The sequence below is a fragment of the Gymnogyps californianus genome, chromosome 1 (assembly GCF_018139145.2).
Source record: "Gymnogyps californianus isolate 813 chromosome 1, ASM1813914v2, whole genome shotgun sequence".
Classification (NCBI taxonomy): domain Eukaryota; kingdom Metazoa; phylum Chordata; class Aves; order Accipitriformes; family Cathartidae; genus Gymnogyps; species Gymnogyps californianus.
In genome coordinates, this window is record NC_059471.1 from 193,760,740 (window position 1) to 193,778,796 (window position 18,057).

Genomic DNA, 18,057 nt, shown 5'->3' on the forward strand with positions numbered 1-18,057 from the left:
GTTTACTCCTATCAACCTCTAATGGTAGTTTTTGAATAAATGTCACTCATTTCTTGATTATACTTAATATTTCAAATCAAAGACTTCCTTCCAGGTATGTTCTGCAATGTATATAACATAACAAGCTTCCAAAACCCAACGAGTTTTAAGTTCAAGGTGCAGAAAGAAGTCTCACAGTAGACTAGGGGTTACTCAATTTATTGCAGAGACAATATGTATGAGTAGAACAGGGGCAGCAAGCTTATGTGTGCAATTGGTGCAAGGAGCTTCTGACAACGAAGAGTTGTTTTCTTGAGATAAGCAGCTTAAAGAAAAGGAAATGTTCACAGTAAAGGCCTAAAAGGACACTCTGAGCAGTCCTGCCTCCAGTGTTACAGCTTCGGTGCTGCTGAGGAGGCAGGGAAGCAGCACCTTGCTGGCAAGGAGAAATTCAGTCTCTTGGATAAAACTCCCATGGCAGCCGATTTCACACTGTTCGGCTGTGGTAAGGATGCTCCCACAGCTGAGGGGAGCTTTAAGGATAGGGAGACATAGATGGTGACAGTAGTCAGTTCAGTTATTAGACATATGGATGACTGGGTCTTTGACATCCAAGAGGACCAAGCAGTAAGTTAGTTGCCGGGTACAAAGGCAGTGGACATCAGGAGATGTTTATATGTTACCTAGGGGAGAACAGACAAGGAGCAGCACTCATGGTCTACATGAGTACCAGCAACATGCGGAAGTGTAGGAGGAACAGTCCAGAGATAAAGTTCACACAGCCAGGCAAGAGGTTAAAGTTCAAGACCCTCACAGCAGCTTTCTCTGAAATATTGGCTCTTCCACATTTGATGCCTGAGAGGCAGGCTGAGATCTGAAGTCTCAGTGGGTAGGTTAGATGACAGAGAGGAAAGGTTTAAGTACCTTAAGAACTGGGAAATACTTTAGATGAGAGCCACCAGCACAGGATGGGCTGACTGCATCTTAATCATAATGGAGCCAGGCTGACAGCAGTGAAAATTAAAATTAAAAAGGCCATAGGAGAGTACTAAAACTGTCAGCTGCAGGTTAGCTGACAGGCATGGGAGAGCATCTTTTTCAGATGGGTGTGACCTAGTGACCTAGGTGGGCACAGCAAATGTTCAGTGCATCTCTGAAAAGGCAGGAAGAGAAATACACTCTTCAGTTAAACTGTCCACAATGACAGCTGACCAGTGCATGCAATGCTGAGCAATGGAGCGAGGGCAAAGCTTAGAAAAGTTCTGACATATTACAGAAAAAAAAAAAAAAAAGTTCTGGTGATCCGTGAAAGTCTGTACCACTGATCCTCTAATTAGGATGACAAGAGTGATTAGGAAATGTTAAGTGAGATTAGAGAAGCTGCAAACTGATGACAAATAGTAATAGTAAGAGATTTCAACTATACACATGTACACTTGATCAATGCCTCATTAGGATGAGATATAACGATAACAGTTTGGGACACAGTTTTGAATTGCTTTCTTGGACAGCTAATTTAGCACCCACAAGAAAAGATGCTATTCTGGATGTGGTCTCAAATGCGAAAAGGACATAGTTTGAGAGGTGCAGAGCAAGACAGGTGCTCTGTAGCAGTGATCATAAAACAATAAAATTTAATAATGTAGCAAAAGAGAATAGGCCAAAAAAATTCAGTACATGTACGTTCAATACATGTATATTCAATTTCAAGAATGAGAACTATGGAAAAATGAAGAACTTGAAAAACAAAAGGCAAAACCTTAAAGGAGCAATCAAAAAAGCAAGAAACCTACAAGCAGCCTGAGGGAAAATTGAAAAAGTAGGAGCCCAAGTCAAATGCATGCCACAATTAAAAAAAGCAAGTGGTCAAAAAACCAAACAAAAAACCCTCTATGTGAATCCATAAGGAAGATAAAGAGGTCATTGTAGAGAATCTGGCATTTAAAAACTGTAAAACCTATCCAAACAAGGAGGATGTGAAAGTCTCTAAAATATTCTAGGGCACACGTAAACAGCACGGATGCTCAAACTGACAGTAGAAAGAACAGTAGAAGCAAGAAGCCAGCCTGGGAGATGGTGGGACTGCCCAGTGACAAGGAATACAGGGCATTCAGGGACAGTAAGGCTAAAGCAGACAAACTCAGTGCTTGCTTTGCATCAGTCTTTAGTGCCGAATGTATTTTTCAAAACATTCAGCATTCCACAGTTATCACAACAATTTTGATGGATTGAAATATGGAGTGGTTTTAATACCATGTTTTCTTAAGAAAGCAGTCTCACAGCCAAGGTTATTCTTTGTTAATTAATGATACAGGTGATCGTTTTACATTACTTGAGTCAAGGTTTTCTTTAAAAGTCTAATGCCAATTCTTTATCAGGATGTCCTATATTGTGACTCTATATGCTTTATAAATTCAGATTCCAGGGCACTATTGATTCTTCCTTCTACCAGTATTATGCCAGTATCCTCATTTAAATCCAGACATTCCACTTAATTTTTTTTATTTCTAACATTTGTTCAGAGAAAGATATAATAATTGCTCTTCACCTGGCTGAGAACTGTTTGTCTTGTTGTTTGTGGATTTTAAGGCAAACCTTAGAGTCCTCTGAAGGATGGAGGCATTCATCTTTGAATGACACATTTAATTGCTCTCAAGGAGGAGTTTCTAACGTTGTTTGAATTCCCTCAAAACCCACCAAGACTGAGGCAGAAAGATCCTATGGTCACTGATATAGCCCAAGCTCATCAACATACTCTAGTGTGTAGGTAAGCAGACATGATGGGTTTTACCTTTATTTGTTCCAACTCAGATAACTACCATTATACATTTTGTAATTAGTCTCATGCCTGTGAAGGCCTGAAGGTGAACAGAATTATTCTGAAGATGCCCAGCCTCTCTTCTTGTTCCCCCATCTCCCTCCTCTCTCTGTACATATTCAGAAGGCTTCTGCTGTTTCAATATTTTTTAAGTCACAGCTACTCTCACTGACCTCAGCATTGTGTATGAGTAAAAGTACTTATATTCATTGGAAATTACAGCAATTGTGTTTCTACTGTAAACTTGACAGGATACGGTCATAAGTATGCCAATCACAGGCCAGAGGTCTTCTCCCAGCTCCAATACTCCATTTTTTCTTTTGTAGCAATCATGAGAAGATTGTCACTTCCCCCTGCAGATGATGTTCTTTGTCAGTACTCTCCTCCTGCCTTTCCAAGACCTGAGTAGGAGCACTCTGTCCTATGCTGCTCTGTATCGCTTCTCTGGCAAGAGCTATTTAATCCCATGGAAGACAGGAAACAGGAAATGTGTCAGGGAAGGATCTTTAAAGGAAATAAAGGAAAGGAGCATAATTTTTTCCTGAAAGAAATACCCTCCAAGGAGAATCCTAGCTCTCTTTAGTTTAATACAGAGATGAAGTCCCAAGTAAAGACTGCTATGTCCTCTACGCTCAAAAAATCCCCAGCGACCTAGTTATCAACATCACATACCAACGAATACTAGACATTTACCTCATCAAACCAGAGTGGCATCCAATAAACGTACACCCAACTTTGCCAAATAAAAGAAAGCTGTTTCACACAGCACTACTTAAACCGTGGAACTGGTTGTCATAAGGTGATACAGAGACAAAAAATTTCTATAAATACATTCTAAAAAAGGATTAGATTGACAGAATAATGGCAGATAGGTTGCTTTAGTGTAAAACTAACAGTTTTGGTGGTCTACATGCTATTTTTATGCTAAGCTTCATAAACCATCAATCGCTAGAAAATAGAAGGAAATATCACCCCAAGTTTGCTCTGTTTCTTATACTCCTTCCCTAAACATCTTTTACTGGTATCGACAGTCCTTACATATGACAAACTCTTTATTGAGGATGATGGACCTTAGCTGATTCAGGAAAGATAAGTATATCATGAACCCAAGAAAATGACATCAGACATCTAGAAAAGTTTTAGCTGCCATCTATCAAAAATGTTCTCTACTCACATGATTTTTCTGCTCAGTACTAATCCAGAAATTGCTATGGCTTAGTCATTTTCATTTAGACAACTTTCTTAGTTAGAGTTATAGAAAGCTTAAAGTTTAAAAGCATCAACAAAAATCAGGCCTATATTCTTGCACAATCTTTTCTACCACAGAAAAATAAAACTCACATGATACATAAATTTTAAGCACAATCACTTGTGTAAATAAATTTTTCCATATTTAATATATTCAAAATTTCTTTGCAGGTAGACTATTTTGTTTTCACTCCACTTGTTCAAGACCAAAATTGAACACCATGAGAAAATTCTTCCAGAAAAAACTTAGTATTCATTGAACAAATTATACACTTACCTGAAATGGCTTATTTGGTTTTCTAAAAGGGAGGAAAGTCTGTCCTTAATTTCCTCAAACCTTTCTTTCTCTTCAACAGATACAGTTCCAATTCCATCTGGCCTGCAACATTAAATATTTAATAATTGTTGATATCTCTTCACGCTGATTCCTCTTTGAACAGTTATCTTTATTTTTAAAGCTTTCAGTTAACATGTGCGCTAACTCTCCCTTCCCCTTTCCCATTGCCTTGAAGGATAAACAGTAACGTGTGAATATAGTTAAAGAACAGACTGCAACCAGACAAACAATTTAACTTTTGAGCTGAACTTTTAAATTCAAGTCCTAATCAGATCTACCTGATCCCAATATGAACACAAAGTAGCATATATTTCTCCCAAATCATTCGCAAAGATATATAATACCCTTTCTCAAGAAAATTAGTACTTTTGGCACAATAGAGGGGTCTACTTGGATCTTGTTGAATTTCAGCTCCTTGAATCTTCCAGATATTTTCCTAGAGGCACAATATGGCTGAAAGTGATTTTAAAATAAAGGTGGGAGGCAAACTACAGTGAGAAAAGCCAGAGCAGGCAACACCTAGGAATCCCCCTGCTTAGAGTGAGCATAGATTTTTGCTCTCCCATCGCATATTGACAAATAGCAGCATGTAAACAAGACTTCCATATAAATATAGCACAAAGGATGCAACAAAAAAATAGTCTTTAAAAACCAAAAGCACTAGCATTTTTTTAAACATCAAATTTAAGTCCCAATAATTAATAACAAGCCTTGTATTAAGTATGCTAAGCACACAGTCTAAAGTCTTAGCCTAAAGGTGCTATTAATGTATTTATATTAAAATAATGACAAAATTAAATAAATTTAAATACACATTCCTAAATGGTATTTTTGCCATGCAGTCACGACTTCCCCCCACACAGCATACTTTAAAAAGAAGTATCTGAAAACTTCCTGTCACGCTCAACTTCCAGCTCCAGGGTAACAAAACAGCTACTGCTTCCCACCTGAGTTTACGACCCTGACACTAAGTGCAGATCCGCCCTGTACATCCTCCAGAGCCTCCAAAACTGTATCCCAATGTTTCTAGAACTGAGAAAATTGTAGTAACATAGCATGAAGAAAGACAACATTCTATGAATATTCTAAGAATCATTCTACGATTCTATGAACAAGTTTTTGCTAAATTGTTACTTTAACTTTCTGCACTATACTTAAATCTAGGAGGAATAAGTTGCTACCTGGTCATGACATAAACATTTCTCTCACCCTTTAAATCACTTATATTTCTGATCTACCAGGTCAAGGTGGAAAGAATGTCTGAAGTCCTTAAATTATTGTGAAGACAACAATAAAAATCAGATATGGTGGAGATATGAGTAACCAGGCACATCAATATACTATTGTATAAATTTGACGTGAAAGAGTAAATAACTTATCTTCTCTGTTTTGATGGATGCCAGGATACTTTACCTCAGTCTTCTGACAGATGGAACAGGCTCAAATTTAAGTAAATTGCACTGTCTGATTTCATTGTCAGGAGAGATCGTGCTCTGAAGTGATAAAGCAAATAGTTCTGTCATATTAAACCTCGCTGAGGCATGTCATATATATGACAGAAAAGACCTAGGGGTCCAGATAACAGTGAGTGAAAAAGGTGAGCCAGTAGGATGTCATATCTGTCAACCTGCACTAAGGCTAGGATCACTACGTACCGGGGACCTGTCACTTCACTGAGTTTGTTGTCATAAAGAACCTCGCTGACAACACCTAAAATTTTCAGAACTGTTAAATACATTTTCAGTGGATGTTTGCATAGAAGCAAATGTCCCAGAAGAAAGAGTACACAAAAAGGTGTTAGAAAAATGTACCATCTATAGCGCTGAAAAACTTGTCTCTTGAAAACATGCTTTTAAAAAACAGCACAAACTCTGAATCATTATTTTGTTTCTTCCTGTTAGCCTTATTGCAACAAGCAGAATATAAAAATGCATTTTCACAACACAGTTCTGAGACACATATTGTGCTGGTGATCATTTTTTGCTACTCTCGGGAATATCTATCTACTACTGAGAAAAAAGAATCCACAGAAAAAAGAATCTGACTCTGAGATAAGCTAAGATAGAAAAAATAAATAGTTTCAAAATTCCCACTCATTTTGTCTTCTAGACCTTTTTCTTTAATTGCTTTAAAGACAGAATAAAATAAAATAGCACTGTTTTGAGCTGCTTATTTTTACTTACAAATTACTGTGCCTGCCAAGAAAATCAGACTCAAGCAGTCATTTGGTTTTCAAAGGTTTAAGTCATCCATAAACTATGCAAGAACTATTTTGCAACTAAAACCAACAACAAATGTGCATTTCCTACTATCCCAAATGTTATGGATAGTGGTTCGGACTTGATTTTTTCAATTCAAAACCAGTATTCAGCATTGTTATTGCAGCCTGTGACCTCTCCTTCAAGAACTCAGCCAAGAAAAGTGATGGACTGTTTTAAGAAGAGTTTTCATTTTAACTTTATCTTCTCAAGAAGGTAAAGGGAGAGTGAATTTTCCTTTCCTCCACATTCTTTTCCTCCTTATTCTTCACAACTGCTTTTGGGATTAGAGAACTAGGTGAAACAGTGAACACTCAAAACCTGAGTAGCCTTCTCTCTCTCGCTTATATTAGTTTTCCATTTTTTGAGAACTCTGTCAATTGGATTTGGATTGGCCTGTCTTGTCTGCTTAGATCACAGTCTAACTGGCACAGATGTAATGTTGTCTCTGGTCACATCTCAAATTGTTTAATTCACTCAGACTTAAATATCAAAAGGGATTTGAAATAAATACCTCATGAACTAGAGCTGGTAAATTCAAGTGGGAAGTAGCTGTTCAACCATAAGTCACTTAAATAATGACACCAAAAATAGAGGTTGACTGGAATTTTTAAAGAAACTTTTACTGTGACAATCTTGCAACATTGCTGTCCTGATGGCAGCTACTCTAGGGAAGCTGATTGATTAGGTGGTGGATTTAGGTCTTCCTCTGGGAATGGACTGTTTTTCCTCACTTGATATAATCTTTTAAGGCTTAGAGTGCCCTCTAGAAATATTTTGATGTCTAGAGGTCTTAAAACCTGTAATAATTTGCAGAGGTCACTTGATGCATTGTAGGATTAAGATTCTTGTGAACAGCTATGGCATGTGAGATAAAAATGGTATTCCAGTTCCAATGGGCATTAGATATGATGGACACTGGGTTGACTGTAGATTGTAGATTGTTTCCAGCCCTCAACTTTGGAAACAGCTTCTCCTAGTGGCCTGTCAGAGAGTGAATTGTTACCTTAAGCAAGACTGCTTTGTTGAGACAGCCTTGCGCCTTGCAAAATACTAACTGAACGTGACTGACTTTTCTCCTCTGGAACATTGTTGGTACTGGTGCTTTTTCCATATTTGCATATTTTAAAAATGTTTACTGTCTTTTCAATGAGCTTTCCTCATTAAAAACATAGACCATCACTTTGGTCTGTCAAGAAAAAAAGGAGTATGAGGAGAGGAATGCACAGATTGATATTCTAACATGTACACACACACCCACCTAGATGATAACAGTAAGGCTGAGCAAAAGAATCTGCCAGAGAAAGATGAGAAATTATGAAGAAAAACAAAATACAAGAAAAATACTTCAGCTAAGGTCTTACTTCAAGACATTTATGTAATAAACTACATTTCAAGGGCGTAGGAAAAACAGAAACAAAACTTAAGTGTCATCTTGGCTCCTAGAAACAAATTGTTTTAGAAGACTTCAGTGCTTTCTAAGAGCACTTGTTTTTAAATTCAGCAGGATGCACAATAAAATGAAAGAACAGTGACAATTTTCAAATTAGCAAGATAAAAGTTTGACTTCTTGTTTCTTAGTAAACTGAAGATTAAACTGTTTAGAATTTTGATGTAGAGATTTTATTATCTATTTATAGGACTTCACTATCCAAGGACTTTAATACCCAAATTTTCCTTTACAACACAATTGTATTAATTAAGGCTTTTGCAGAGTCCGTGGTTTATGTTAGACAAATCTAAGAAAAACAATGATTTACATTATCAGCTTAGAAGCAGGCAGAGCAGACGTCTTTTTATTAACAGAAAATGAAGAGAGCAAATTATCACGTGGCATTTAAACATAGCTTTAACCAGCAGGCACTTGAAGACCGAGCATTTCGTTGTTTATATTAACTATTCTTCAAACATTCTGACAAAAAAAATGGCACAATAGAGCCTTCTGCTGTATGCATTTCTCAGGCTGATCGTACATCTGCTTACAGGTCATACACTCTTTTTCACAAGTGAACGAAAAAGACCAATTCTGAAGGCCACTAAAACAGATTAAGATGATAAATCAGGTTAATTTTAATGATCTCTTATGCAGTTATATTTTAGGTGGGATTCATTAATGCCCTTTTACTGAAAAGCTACGCATGTACTAATATAATATCATTTTATCCAAAGTATAAGGTTATGTATAAGCATTAATCAGTTAAAATTAATGACAAAACAATGTATAATGTTTAGGGAAGGTGAAAGTATATAATAGCATTAGCTCTTCCTTCATTGCCTAAGATGGCAAGTATCACCTTAAATATGCAGAACTTTGTTCTAATATTCCTTAAGAATGTGTGAATTGTGATTAATTTTCTATTGACAATTTCTGTGAAGCTTTTCAGAAGCAGATTTGTTTTGATATGTTGAAAAATGTGCCTCTGTTAATACTCTAGTGAGGACACATTTTATTATAACATTATTACAGTTATTAGCACTTTCCAACACAGGACAGTATCCTTCCTTAAACCAAAGGTGAGGTCAACATGGCTTCACTTGGTACCTGCAATAGGGTGAAGAACTTTGCTTCCAGCTCAGGAAAGCTCTACTGATAACTTTCTTGTGGCTATTTACAACACTAATATATAGAAAGCTCTGTCACTAATTGAAAAACATTAATTAAAAAACCCCCAAACTTAGCTATTTAGAGAGGCCTCACATCAGAGGCTTGGGGGTATGATGCTCATAAGTGATCCACTTAAAAAGGAGAATACAGGTTAAATTAAAGAAGGTTTACCTTCCTCTGTGCTCCATATACCTTGGAGATGATCAGCTTCCAAAAATGAAGGATGAACTGGATAATGCGAGATGCTTGGCATAGGGCAGTACATAAAACTGAAAGACCTAGTGAAAAAGTTCTATTCTCAGCATTGCCCAACGAGCCTCAGAAAAGGGGAAGATTACATTCATTTGAAGAAAAGGGATATAAATGTCCAAGGATCAACTAGTTTTCCAGTTTTGAGAGAACACTGCTTTTCATCTAGAAGCACAAACTCACGTAGCATATCAGTCCTAAAAGGTATTTTTCTCATTCCATTATTCTGGGGAAATGGTGACTGACAACAAATGACTTCTGAATAACAACATGTTTTCGGGTATGAGAAATCCACTCTCACTATTTCCATCATAGAGAACTGATAGAAAAATGAGACAAACTACAAAACCAAAAGACTCTTGTTAGGTCTCTAGATGCTGTATCAAACATGAGAGAGAATTTATATAAGATGCTGGTAGACTGATGGAATATAACATCTGATGTAACACACTTCCCTAAAGATCCACACTGTAAGGGATCTCAGGCTCCTTCCTCCAGCTGTTGGACAGCCTTGGAACAGATCTAAGATTAAAGCAGAAGGCCCAATTGCCATTAAAAACCAGTGAAAGAAGACCTTGCACTTGCTATCATTACAACACAGACAGAACATGTGGGGTTGAGAGTGAATAAGCAGCACAGCAGAAAGAGGAAGCATTTTCAACTGTTTAAAACTGAAAGGTTCCACAAAATCCTGCTAGCAATGGTTTCTTGGGAAAACCATCTAAGAAGAAGTCTACATGCTATTCAAGTATTTTTATATACAAAATTATACATATAAAAACATAACACTTCTGGGAAGAGATCAACTGGACAAAACCTTTCATGTCAGATGGTGACCATGTGCAGACAAATGGTGAAACTACTGACTTAAGTTCTGGAATTTTAGATTAAATCTTATTATTGTTTATGAAAGATATAAAACAAAGGAGAAACCAGCAAGATACAGACAACCTTACTTTAACTCTAGAGTTAATGTAGTCAGAAGAGAAGGAAATATCTATCAGAAGCTCCACAAAGAATGATTAGAAGACACAGAGCAATGTAATGATATTATTTTCCTTATTTTTACAAAGTTCCTTGTCCCATATTTGAAGGGGACGATTTCTCTGAACATTCTTTTATCACTTGACACAAAGTGTAAAATTGCAATAAATGGTTCTTATCACAAAACATTGAAAAATGAAAAGACATATATGAATGCATAGCGCTCCCCGAAGTTCCCATAGTTTCATTTCTCTTATGTGTTCATCTACTCCACTTTAATATTTCCTCCAAGCATAACAGGAGCAAGAAGCCTATCAGAGAGTCTACAGTGCCAAATGACGGCAAGGATCTAAAAGGAGCTCTCAGAGAGGGCAAGGCTATTGCAGAGATACGAAATTAATTCTTTGTACTGGTGTTTCTTATGAAGGAAATTAAGAAGACTCCTATGCTGGAACCCTTTGTTCACAGCAAAAAAAAAAAAAAATCTTTATTTTCAGTACAGAATCTGTTCAAAATGAAAGAAACTAAGAAAAAGCTTATGGAACAAATTAGAAAAATGGACATCAGTAAGTTGCCAGGGCCAGAACCGAATTACCTATGGTTGTGTGAAAATTCTCACCAAGAACTGCATTCCTCCTGAGGAATGGGAGGTGAAGAATGTGAGATCAATTTAAAAATCAGAAGAAGTCTCCAGGGGAGGTAGGGGGAACTACAGGCCAGTAAGCTTTACATACATCCCAGAAAATTAGAAGGAACTATAATATAAGGATATTTAAGGATAAAATTAAAGAAAACTGGGTAAATATTATCTATTGTGAAGAAGCCTGTATGGCTTTGAAGCCATAAGGCAGAGAAATCTTACCTTCTGATCTTCTTGAAGTTCTCTAAAGGGATCAAAAACAGGTGAATGAGTGTGACCTGACTAATACGATGTACCTGGATTTCCAAAAATCTTTTGTCAGAGTCCCTAACCAAAAGCTTTTAAGGCAATTAAGCAGCCATTGAGTAAGGGTGAAAGTCCTTATATTTACAGTGAAAAAAGAGAGAGTAGGAATAAATGGTGAGTACCTGCAGTGAAGGTAACTTATCAGTAGAGTTCTGCAGGGATCTGTGCTGAGACCTGTGTTATTTTACAGTATTCATAAATGACCTGGCAAACAGCTAAGAACTGAGGTGATAGTAAATGTAATTGTAATGATATTTATGTGGCATAGTGTGGAATTCCAGAAGGACCTTATGAAATCAAGTAGCAATAAAACAGCAAACAACGATCAAGGTAGATAAATGCAAGGAAAAATCAGTTGCTATTCAGGACAGAGATCTTGGTGTTATGATGGATAATTCCATGAAACCATCCCTGTTCAGCAGCAGTCAAAGGAGCAAATCAACATTGGGAATTACCAGAAAAGGATACGGAATTAGCAGAAAACATCCATCCAGTGTAATCAATGCATGGTTCACTCATACTTCTTGAATCTTAAATAGAGACAACAGAGAAGGATTTATTTTTTTTGTCTCTCTGCCGTCTCTTCCAATAGCAACAGAGAATGAAATGAGATGTGTAGGAGTCAAGTTCAAAGGAAGAGTTCTTCAAGCAAGAGGAGGCTGAGTTGTGGAACTTGCTGCCAAAGGTGTTGAGGGTGCAAAGGGCTTACACAGGTTCAGGGGTGCAATGGACAAGTACCTGAAACAGAGACTCACTCCAGGTTACCAAACAGGCATATTCTGAGCTGCAAAGAGTTGGAGACTGAAAGAGCACTAAGAGGAAATACTGCATACGCTTGCCCTTCTCTTACTCCAAGCAGGTCAATGCTGGAGACAGATGACTGACTGGCTTAGAAGAACCCTGACTCAATATGACTGGTGTTCTATGCAAACACACATGCGCTGAAGATTTCAAAATGAAGGCAGAAAGAAACTATTTACCTTCGGTTACAAACTGATTTTTGTAGCATTACTTTCACCTTCACTTCTCGTATATGAACTTCCAATAAATCAGCTTTCTTTCTGAATAGAAAAAGGTATAACCAGGGAATATGCTTGAATTTTGAATTTTTCAATTCAGTCTGTAACTCAGCAGGTGGAAAGAAGTCACTTTGCACTTCATGTGATACCCACCAGCATCCATTTCAGACAAGAGGGACTGAATAGCAGTCACAGCATGAAAAGAAGACAAAAGTGAACGTGATGGGGAAGAAAACAATAGCTCCTACCTGGACTGTTTAGACTGAAATGTCAGCATTCAGGAATATCCTATAGTTCCTTGTTCTGCCCATTTCACTTTCACCAGAGATACACAAGTGCATGCATAACTGCAGTGCAAAAAGTTCACTTGTGAACTAATGACTTTGATGGGGACCATATAGTGGAACATTTCAGAAGAAAAACATTGTGAAGTGGAGCCAAAGGAGATGCTATTGTAAAGTTACATAGCACCAGAAGCACAGCCAACGAAAGCTGATTTTATTTACTGGAGGAAAAGGAATCAGTTGATTCAGAAACAAGGATGTGTTTTTGTTTAAACACTCAGAAAGGCTATTCTTTTACTAAAATATTTTGGGTTTTGGCTATTTTGGAAGAGAATGTCTTGAGAATGTCATCCACAAAAGCAGAAATACCTTTTCTACATAAGCAGTTTGTTAGCCCAGTTGTAATGCTCTTCCCAGCAGGAAAGGAAAGGCACGAATGAGGCTTGAATTCCTCAGTCTATGACTCAGCACGTTGTGTTCGACCCTGCATAAACATTTCTGTTCCCAAACCAATAACATTGGCATAAGAGACACGGTAAGTACCAGTATGCTTGATAACTCTGTCAGAACTTGTTACCTATATCTTCATCTCAGGAAAGAAAACAGTTGGGCACTGTTCTCTGGTCCTGAGACCAGGTGGCAAGGTCTGCTGCATACAGCCTACACCAGAGCTCAGTTCAGGTCTCCTCTGTGCTCCACAACGTCCCTGAAGCTCTAGGACAACAATTTACTTTTATGTGTTTATTCTGGGTGTTTTGAAATAAAACCTTGGCTATTGTGTTACAGCCTGCAAGAGCATTACAGCCTGCAGCATGAAACAGAGTTCGTATTTCAAGTCCTAGCGTGCAGCAACAGAGCACAGGGGATACCTGAGGGTTCAAAATCTGCTGGAAGAGTTGTGGAGACATATGAAGGGTGGATGAAGCAGATTCAGCCTTGTTCATACTGTTTACTGGGAGCAGTATTCAGTACATGCAATCCCACAACCATGCCTGGGATCTCAGAGAGTGCCTATGACTAATGGACAGTTGGGGTCCATTGTATGAGACTGCTTCCTCACCAGTTTTATTTAGCAAATCAGATGTAGTCATTGCTGTGCTCAGCATATGTCCTGGTATGGCCCCAGTATATTTTGTAGATTTGCTCTGCTTTGTGCTTGAGTTTCTCCTCACCAGACTACCAGAAATGAAGGCGAGTGACACCTTTATCTGATCATTTGACTGATGTCACTCGATTGGCTGCTACTTTAAAATTCATGCCTAAAAGAAATTGATAATTTGAACTACAGATACAGCTGCATTTCTACATGCTCCTCCATCATCTGACTTCAAGATCTTTTTTGATGATCTTTCTCAGGCTAGTGGAAGGTCTAAGATCCCTCTGTGAAGCAAAGGTGAAATATAAATTGAATACATCATGCCCAGAGTATAAAGCTCTTTGTCTTTGTTCTGTGGTCTTTCTAATTCTCAGCCTGACTTATAAAACCAAGACGTATAACGCCAGGGATCAGCCTAGAACTTTGGCCTGTCATGCATTGTCTGTGAAATTCTTTTTTCCCTTTTACTATTTCTTAGTGCTGCGGCAGATGAATGAGTGGATGTATTATGTGCGTATATGTGTGTCTGTCATCCTCAGTGAGTGTGTCTGCTTCTGTCCTTGACTTACTTTTCTTCTTTCTTCATGTTTCTTTTTTCTTCCTTCTTACAATATCTCAGTTCTAGTCAGACTCTCTCTGTTCAACACTTCTTTTATTCCTAAAACACTCATAATGCTATTCAGAGAATATCTGTACAGAAGGAATAGACAGAATACAAACAGAGTACTTACCACTGTGTAAATGATGTGCTCCCTGAGATATTTTCATGCACTGCACACACTGTTGTCCTTCACTTAAATTATGAAATAAAAAGAAATGTATCTACCTTTCTTTTGAATTCTTGAAATAAGTTTGAGCAATTATCACTGTATATTTGTCTTGTTAGGTTGAAATCAGTAGTAAAAAGGCTAGAAACAACAAAGACTTAGACTCAATAGGAAATAAGAATGTGTCAGGTTCTTCAGGAACCGACAAAAGAAGCATGCTTTTACGGAGAATAGGTTACCACGTAAAAGCCAGAAAATCTCCTAACTTACCAGTATGAACGTTAAGATTCTTGAGAGTATTTCAGGCACATTCAAAAGCATTTTAATTTTGGATATTATTATCAAGGATTACATAATGTTAATCTCCCACTACCAGATCACTCAGGTCACAAATGCCCAGCTCGTGTTCTCACAGATGAGGCTTTGTCTGAGCTGATGAAGGAAACAATATCCTTTTTAAGGATTGTCCCTTCTTCACTGGCTCGAGGACAAGTAAAACGGCCCCTGTGACTGACTGGTTGCAATGCAACAAAAGCATACATGTTGGGAAGAAAAAACCTCTCTCTCCTGATCCCTACCAGCATTCAGTTTTGGGGATTTACCGACAGCATCACAGTAATTGCTTTTTGGGACTGTGAGTAGGTTTTCCCCTAGCAGCAGGATTGGATCAGTTGAGACGGGGAGATCTATTGGGTTTTCCCTTGTTATTTTTGAACTTTTTAAAGATATTTCCTACAGCAGTCTACAAATCTAGTGTGCACAGTAGGGTATAAATGCATGTTGTCGTATAATTTGACAGATTGCCTGCCCCACTCCCCACTCTAGTACAAGGAAAACATGGATAAACTGGAGCAAGTTCAGTGGATGGCCACCATGGTAGTCACAGGCCAGAGCGCTTGCTCTGAGGAGAGGCTGAGGGAGCTGGGCTTGTTCAGCCTGGAGAATTGGTGGTGTCTAGGGGGACTGAATGAGAACCCCTCAGCTGCTACTGGGAGGTGGACAAGAGACAATGGATATAACTACACTGAAATAAGACAGGTGCAAACTGGGTAAACACCTGACTGGATAAAGCCCTGAGCAACCCAGTCTGACCTCACAACTGACCCTGCTTCGAGCAGGAGGTTGGTCTAGAGACCTCCTGAGGTCCCTTCCAACCTGAGCTATCCAATGATCCTATCTCCAATACCTGCTGTTCAACAGCAGAGCTAGTTCCCTCACAATTTGGAATAACACAGAGATGAAGCAAAAGCTTCTTTTAAAGAATGTGCTTAGCACGGCAAAGCAACAGCTTAATTTTTTCCAAGTCTTTCACTTGCAAGCGGAAGGAAGACATCATCCCAAGAGCATCACTGTGACTAACAGCTCCTGAAGTAGCCTACCTCTTTAGTGGAAAGAATTCCAGAAGTGTCCTAGCTCTTCCTGGCTGGGGGTCGCACCACATTCCCAATATATGTTATTTCTCCCTGTGGTAGCACAGCCAGAAGAACTCAGTATAGTATGATCAGTTGCCAAGCTACAGACTGTAGAAAAAGAGTCAAAACTTCCCTTAAACTGCAAAATTGTTCAAAATGTTCACTGCAAACACCATTCACTAACACAACATAAATGCAGAACGCAGAAGACTACCTTTTTAACAGGATGATATTCTTCAGCCTTGAATCAGCCTGTCTATACAATGCCCAAGAAAACACACTGCATTAAGACAGTACAAACTGAAAGGAGATTACTTTTTTTTTAAATAGTAATCTGTATAGAACCTCCAATACCCCTGAAGAAACTTTCATGAACTGATTTCTGTTGTGTGCAACTTCCCTACCTGGTGAATGCAAGAGCCTATAAATACTTTTGCTTCCTCCTAAGGTTATGAATAAAAAATATATCACTAAATTACCTGTTACCATGAACATGAGAAGCACAAAATGCAAAACTGTAGTGCAGCAAGGTTGGATCAATGACAGAACCATTTTCTGAATGTTCAATCAATTCATTGAGATAGCAAAGATGGCGGTGACAGCCTCTCACTCCGTAGCGAGCACAGTATTCATCTAACACGAAGACTTGACCTGGGCTAAACCAACCCTGAAAGAGAAAGGCAAAAAAACCCACAACATTTTGAGACTTCTTTTCCCACTCACAGCTTTTAAATCAAACAAAGAACAGAAGCATATATTTTTATGTGCATTACATAAACTTTTTATACTAGAATGATTTATATCCGACTAATGCTGATGGCACTGGAAGCTAGATCCAACAATAGCCCTCTTGCTGAAAGGAGTAAATGTCAGGAAACTATTTGCAGTTCTCAGTTACCACTACTATGAAATACATAGTCTACAAAAACATGCTAATACATCCAAAGTCTGCTACAGATTAAATTATATCAAAACCTAATAGAAAATAAACTAACACTTTAAAATAATTAATTTTGTTAAAGTAATTAATTGTAAGCTATGAGAGAACATTTGGGTAATGCTGAGAGACATTAACATGGACATTAAAACACAGTTTCTGGATGGTCAGTTCCCCGTGGCTGCAACTTTAATGTGAGAGAACCACAATTTGACCATTTACCCTGTTTCTTAGGTAACATGCGTGCACTTTTAACAACTTTTTAAGACCTTATACTAGTAAAGAGATACAAAGCTAGGTAGTTTGTTAAAAGCCATCTGAGTAAGATGAGTATGATTTGACCTTAAATAATAATTAGATATTCTGGGGCATACTGAAGGCTTACTTGGGCAGAGTCCTCATGAGACCAGAACAGCGTAACCCTGACACAGACATGAACAAAGTACAGACTCCTTCCCAGAACAAAAACAGTTCTTGAGTGAATCCAGAGTGTAAAAAAAAAATAATTTGATTCTTGATGTAGAAATGTAAAACAGAAGAGCGTTGATTGCCTTGCCTCCCAATATGAAAAAAAATAGCACAGTGAGCTTCTAAAAAGCAGCAGGGAGAAAAATATAAACCTTGGGAAACCACAGCTACTGCATAGCTATTCTAAATAAGCATTTTTCTTTGTTCTTTTCTTAATTGCGGTGATATTTCCCTCTCATCGTCCCTGCCAAATGGTTAAGAGAGATTTAGGAACACCTGAACTCAAATATACAAATAACTTGGATAAGCAAAATGATTTTGCAAGTCATGAATTTACAACATCAGTTCAGCAGCTTAAGACCAGTATTTCCCTATTGCTTGTGAATACTTCTGCAAGCTCTGATGTTTAATATTTATACAAAATATCAGCAAAAATACTGCTAAACAATACTTAAACATATATTCACATCAGGTTTAAATCATCTGTGTTTTAACTTTACTAAAAGACTTGCATGAGACAGGAATTTAAATTTTATATTCTCCCCCAACTCTTGAATTATTTAACATATTATTTGCAAACCAGAACATCTCAAAGTTATTTCATAAATTTGTTTGCTCCTGATTAATGTCTTTGAAGTCAAGGTTTCCAC

General features: G+C 37.8%; 2 protein-coding genes across 15 annotated transcripts in view; one reads left to right on the forward strand and one right to left on the reverse strand.

The window, feature by feature from the left end:
• The window catches only part of WNT16 (Wnt family member 16), an 873,674-nt gene that overhangs the window by 560,532 nt on the left and 295,085 nt on the right, over positions 1-18,057 (forward strand). The window lies entirely within an intron of this gene.
• Positions 1-18,057, reverse strand: part of CADPS2 (calcium dependent secretion activator 2) — a 327,121-nt gene that overhangs the window by 86,164 nt on the left and 222,900 nt on the right. For 13 of the 14 annotated variants that reach the window (XM_050892956.1, XM_050892948.1, XM_050892951.1 and 10 more), the window contains 2 exons: positions 16,482-16,669; positions 4,323-4,424 (listed from right to left, as the gene is read on the reverse strand). In XM_050892956.1, the coding sequence (XP_050748913.1) occupies positions 4,323-4,424; positions 16,482-16,669 (290 nt within the window). Of the gene's footprint in view, positions 1-4,322; positions 4,425-16,481; positions 16,671-18,057 lie in introns of all 14 variants that reach the window. The other variant, XM_050893001.1, reaches the window with a different exon arrangement.